General features: G+C 31.9%; 1 protein-coding gene across 1 annotated transcript; it reads right to left on the reverse strand.

The window, feature by feature from the left end:
- Positions 1–889: 889 nt before the first annotated feature.
- On the reverse strand, positions 890–4,819 carry LOC100781239 (auxin efflux carrier component). The gene is made up of 6 exons (NM_001280593.1): positions 3,997–4,819; positions 3,055–3,322; positions 2,845–2,930; positions 1,830–1,987; positions 1,054–1,130; positions 890–956 (listed from the first exon to the last, which is right to left on the reverse strand). The coding sequence occupies exons 1-6, from the start codon at positions 4,817–4,819 to the stop codon at positions 890–892; spliced, it is 1,479 nt and encodes a 492-aa protein (NP_001267522.1).
- Positions 4,820–5,915: the final 1,096 nt, after the last annotated feature.

A 5,915-nucleotide genomic window follows, 5' to 3' on the forward strand; every position in this document is an offset into this window, starting at 1 on the left:
TACAAAAATACTATCACTCATTTTTTAACATCAATTTTCTTTGTGGGCAACATTGAATCTATATTTTCTAGTAGTGACCTTAAGTCAATTGTATTTTTTAGTTTCACTAGATTCAATTTATTGTTTGCTTTGGTTTATATGAATCTTGATGGTTTTTATCTTTAAAAAGTGTCTTGGTAAGGAAAGAAGTGCTTATATACTACTGTTAATCTTGATTCCTAAATAATATGAATTTTTTTTGCATACCAAAATATCTATTTGAAATAATGTAGTCTTATAATTTTTTATTAAAAAAAGCCAATAATAAGACTTTTAATATATATATATATATATATATATATATATTCTATAGATTAACCAATAATAATTTCCCTTTGCAATTGATGTTAAAATTCTTATATTTTTCCTTACAAATAGAACCTGCAGTTGCAATTGAGCTTTATTTACAACCTATAAGTCCATTTTTTTGTTTTAAAAAGAATAAATTTTTAGATTAGTGATCTTCCTTGGAATATGCAGCTATTGAAGCACCTTATACATTAGAAATTCCCTTTATAGATAGCTATTGTATTTTTCTTATACTAGTTAATGTATTGATATTTTATAGGACCGCACGGATAACAAATATAATCCAGAAAATTCTAACCGTTAGACAATTACTTTAGTAATATTTTTATGCCAATTTAAATTCTGTCAAATTATTTTTAATTGTTGTCATTTTCCAATACATGTTTTTTTTTTCCAAATTCTCACTCCAACTGCAAGATTATGCAACAACTAGGGATGCTAAGTAAAATTGATTAGTGTAAACAAATAAGTTTTGACAAATTTTTACCATAAATATACAAACTTTTATTTTCGTCTACTTTTGCCTTCAACGATGAGTTAATTAGAGTCCAAGAAGCACGAAGTAAATTATTGTTATGGGCAGCGAAATCACCGTTCCAAATATGACTCTGCAAATTTTGAGAAATCTCATTTAGAATTTATGTTAAGAGGTTTATATTCACAAGGCAAACAAAATATATTTTTTCAAAAAACAGACGAACTTACGCTGTGCTTATTATATCTGCGTGGAGATTGTATTCTTTAGCAAATACAAAGGAGAGGACAGCTTGAGGAAGAGCAGCCTGCAAAATCAAACATGGTTAAATAAATAGTTATTCGGCTTTGAATATTTATGACATTAGTATTGATGGGTAAATAATAAACATCTCCCTCAACCCTTCAAAAATCATAACGAGTCCTATTATTTGTCAAAAAAATATCCAATCCATTAAACATCCTTAACTTGAGAGTTGTTTGACCACAATGATAACCATACTTGTTATCTCTAATAACTTATTTAAGGTGTATGATCCTCGGCTAACTAAATATAGGGAGTTAGACACTTTATTATTCTTTATTCCTAAAGTAATTCAGGTGCATCTAAGAAAAGTAATTAAGGTGAATATATATACTTGGAATGAGGTGGAGTGAGTTGAGTTGTCAATTATTATAAATATCTTAATTATTATCTTTGATTGTCATGGATAAAAAAAAATAAAGTGAGTTGTAAATGTTTTTGTCTCCCCTCAAAAATTGATTTTAGAGCTCTTTTAAGCCTCTCCTACAGAGTATTATCAACCTCATTCTTTCACTAGGTTTAATTTGTTAAGGAAGCATATATCATTAGCATGTATATTCTAAGAGTATACTAACATATTTAGGTAAAAAATATATTTTGTTATTTTTGGACAAGAACAAGGCTCACGTATTTCAAAACCTGCTAGAGAGGGTGAGTATTATTTATTGTCTGATTAAGTAGAGGAATTCGGAAGTGAGTTTACTTGAACAATTGCAACACGCAAAAGAACTCCTCGGATGCCGATGACTATGGAGGTTACAGCGATCACGGCTGGTCCAACCACGAACCGAGCCACCATAGAAATTGTTGTCCAAGTTTTTCCACAAGCAATGGTCTTGGGTTGTAATGCCATGAATAGACCTATTTAAGTAATTAAGCACCAATAGGTACATATTAAAAGAAAAAAAAAAGTAATTACCATTAAGTAGAGAGAGTGACACAAACACAGCACGACATAAATATATAGACATATAATATGAAAAATCATAAAAATGTTTTTTTTTATTAAAATGTTATTAATGCACATTCACGGTGATTTCCTATGCACTCTCAATCTGAATTCTATTAATTATTCTGAATTCTGATAAAAAATTATTTTCAATTCTTTAGGACTCTAATTAGTAAGACCCAAACTATATATACTAAGAGATTTACTAATGCACACTCCGTTTTTTGAAGGCTAGGGTCGGGGTATTTTAAAAAAATTAATTAAAATTTTTTAAAATACATTCAAGGATTTACTAAAATATTATTTAAAAAATTAAATAGGTATGTCTATCTCTTTGATATATGTTGCGTACCAAAAATAAAACAAAAAAAAAGTTAAAAAGTAGTGAAATCAATACACGACGTACAAAAGCATTCTCACGTTTTCTTATTTTCTTCATTTTTTTCACCATTAATTAAAAATTGCTTAAACAACACTAACCCTTTTTTTTCTCTCAAATTTTAAATATTTTGGTGTCCGTACAGCACGTGTGTTGTTCCATGGTGACGCTAATCTTAGAACAAAAAGAGAAAAAAAAAACATAAAGAAATGAACATGCACGGCCGCAGCCGTATGTTGGGCTAATATATAATTTAATATTGCGACATTTTATGGCAGGAAAATGTTTCATATTATTATTAATATTTTTTTGACAAAGTTCCATATTATGAACCTTAGTTGAAAATGACATCGTCAGGAAGGAAAGAAAAAAAATGTTGAAGGCTAGTACCCAAACTGAACATGGCCATTCCGGTCCCGGTTTTTGACAGTATTAAAATGGAACCTTTTGCAATTGATGGCATTTTGATGTTCCACCTACGCATGAACACAACCATAGATTGATGAATGGGAATAGAACTTCAATAATAATAATAATAATAATAATAATAATAATAATAATAATAATAATATAGATTTTTGGATCTCGAAAATTAAATACCTAAATGATATGAGAGACCATGCGAGTCCTAAAACACATGCGTAGGTATTAGGATTTCTAATGAGATTCCTCCAAACCATGGTTAGAACAAGCCTTGTCATGACACTACCACGTGGCATTTGCTGCTGCTTTTTGTATGCATCTCCTTCTTCAATTTTCTCCTCTTTTAGGCCCTCACTTAAAGGATATTGGACCACATTCACAATCCCAACCTCTTTGTCTCCCATTGCTTTAAGATTAGGACTCATGTCAATCGATTCATGTTTCACTGCATGCAAAATGAGATAATTTGATCACAAACTAAAACTGATTTAATTTTGACGATTTAAAAAGCTTTTTGCCTGCTTGGTACGAATAGATATTCACTAAATTAAATATGAAGCAGGTGGTCCAAATGTCCAATTATTACATTAAACTAAGATTTAGCATGACGGAAAGGAAAAAGTCACTTTCATTCTAGCTAGTTCTCCAAATCACGAGTTATGTTTAGTTCTAATGAACTTCCATTGAATTCAGGAATACACTTAATTATTTGTTAATATAAATTAACCATTACTTTTACTATATATTTGTGACTTACAATAATAATAATACCATTTTTTTCTTATAAAACGATTACATGTTGATTTAAATAAGGAAGATATGATGTCCTATGAATGAAAAATAAATATAAAACAAATATTTCATTAAAGATAATTAAAAAAAATTCTGATGAAAATATCAATCATAGAAAAATTTGATAGATAATTTTGCTGAAGTGTTTGAGAAATCACACTTGTCGTGACACTTGACATCATCCGTGTATTACACTTCCAAAAAGTGACTTTTCCTTGATTTTCTTATTGAATATTAATGACTTCACCACCCCACTTTACAGAGACTTAACATGCTGCAACACTAAATATCTAATTTAATTAAGAAAATAGTAAGAAGAAAGCAAACCTCCATTAGAAAGGTGATTACAAGCGTCCTTCCTGGACATTTTTTCCTGGTCGATCTTCGACATCTCCTCTTTAGAACCCTCTCTTTTGAGATCACGTGTTGTATTAAAACTCAAAGATCGTTGCATGGAACAGATCTCTGCCTCGCTACAATGGTTTGACGTTGAACAGTTACAAGGAGAGTCATTGTTGAATGAATGGCTCCTCACCACCACATGAAGTTCTCCATTTTCCTTCATTTCCACGTCGGCCTGCAGCGGCTCGTTACCGTTGAGAGAGTTAACATCAGAATCAACAGTAAACGAGGCGATGGAGCCTCCATTCTCGGGGAATTGGTTCGAAATTAGGCTCTTGGCGCCTCTGTATTCGTACAAGAACAACATTAGAGTGAACCACACGACGCCCTGCATGACAAAGATTTGACTCATCAGGCTACCTGATGAGTCTCCATACATGGCCGTCAGAAGAGGGACGCCCACGATGAGTGTGTTTGGTAGAGTGGAAAGAGAAAAAAGCGTGATGGTCCAATCGAGGTTACCACACTTTGTGAAAGCACTCCATAGAAAAAGAGCGCCCAAAATGATGACTTTTTGAAGAGTGTCTGCAGCTATGAACCTGAGGTTCATAGCATAAGGATTGTTAAAGGCTAGGAAATTGAAATTAAGAAAGGGAACCGAGTACAGTGCCACTAAGCGGTTTATGCCGGAACACTGTTCCGGTGTGAAGATCTTCCACCACAAGACTGAGGCATAGGCTAATATCATGGGCACATATAGCGGCACAAGAGCCGCCACAATATTGTATATTGCTACACCGTCGATCATGGTGACAGCGAGAGATCGAAGAGAAATAATTATGGAGAGTTGGACAATGACTCAATGAGAGCGAAAGGGATCAAGGTGAAAGAGATTGAGGAATGTTGACGTATTTAACAGGGGATCGAAAGTAAAATGAACGATCAAGGAACTCTGGTGAGAATGATGGACAAGTGACTTGGACATTTATGGGCAATAAATAGCATATTCCTTCTGAAGAGTTCAAAAGCAATTTGTTTTTTTTCGCTGAACAGTGCTATTCACTTTAATATAGCACTCACTAAAGTAAAAATATTATATTTATTGATTAATGAATTGGGTGTCCTTGAAGTACCATGCAGCTGGACTCAAATTTTAAAATGGTTGTTTACGTTTAGGCACTGAGTCAAATCCCAACACCAAAGCACGAACACAATTCAATAGTCTGATTGTATATTCAAAAATTCTTCCCATTTACGATCCTTTGTTTTATCTGAAACATTGATCTCTCTCTGGTAACTTTAGAAAAAGTGTTTAGCTCCGGTGGTTGGCACAAGTGATATTCTTTAACTAAAATTTGGAGTTTAACTTCTGTCTAGAACATGGAGCCAGTTTAGAAATTAAAAGTATCACCTTATTCTTAAAGTGAGCCAATTCGGTGAGAGTAAAAATTAGTTGGATATCAAATATAACTCTTAAAGTGGAATAGATTTGCTTAGAATAGGAATTAATCAGGTATTAAATATAAGTCTCAAGTACTTTTATTTTATATCATAAGATTTTTTTTATTTTTTTTTGCAAAGTAAATAAATCTACCCGGAGACATCGCTATGAATGGATGCCAAGTTTTGTGCTTTCCAAAAGAGCAAATGACGTTATTTGATTATTCCTACGAAGCCCTGTTGTATAACCATCTATTCTACATGGCTCAACATTCTTTATAGGCTTGTGCGCCGGAACCCTGAGAGTATATCAGAAAAAGATAATGGAATATAAAAGGTTAAATTAATTTTTTAATTTTTTTTAAATTTAATTTGATCCTTTAAATTTTTTTGGTTCAATTTGAACTTTTAATTTTTAAAATCAATTCAATTTGATCTTTCAGTCCAAATTTTTAAAATTAATA

The sequence above is a fragment of the Glycine max genome, chromosome 15 (genome assembly GCF_000004515.6).
Source record: "Glycine max cultivar Williams 82 chromosome 15, Glycine_max_v4.0, whole genome shotgun sequence".
Taxonomy (NCBI): Eukaryota; Viridiplantae; Streptophyta; class Magnoliopsida; order Fabales; family Fabaceae; genus Glycine; species Glycine max.

Bases quoted from the DNA above. Each gene is read 5' to 3' on its own strand.
- LOC100781239 (NM_001280593.1), bottom strand. From the start codon at position 4,819: ATGATCGACGGTGTAGCAATATACAATATTGTGGCGGCTCTTGTGCCG. The intron at 3,323-3,996 runs GTTTGCTTTCTT...TTTTGCATGCAG, and splicing joins TAATCACCTTTCTAATGGAG to TGAAACATGAATCGATTGAC. The intron at 1,131-1,829 runs GTAAACTCACTT...TTGATTTTGCAG, and splicing joins TGCGTGTTGCAATTGTTCAA to GCTGCTCTTCCTCAAGCTGT.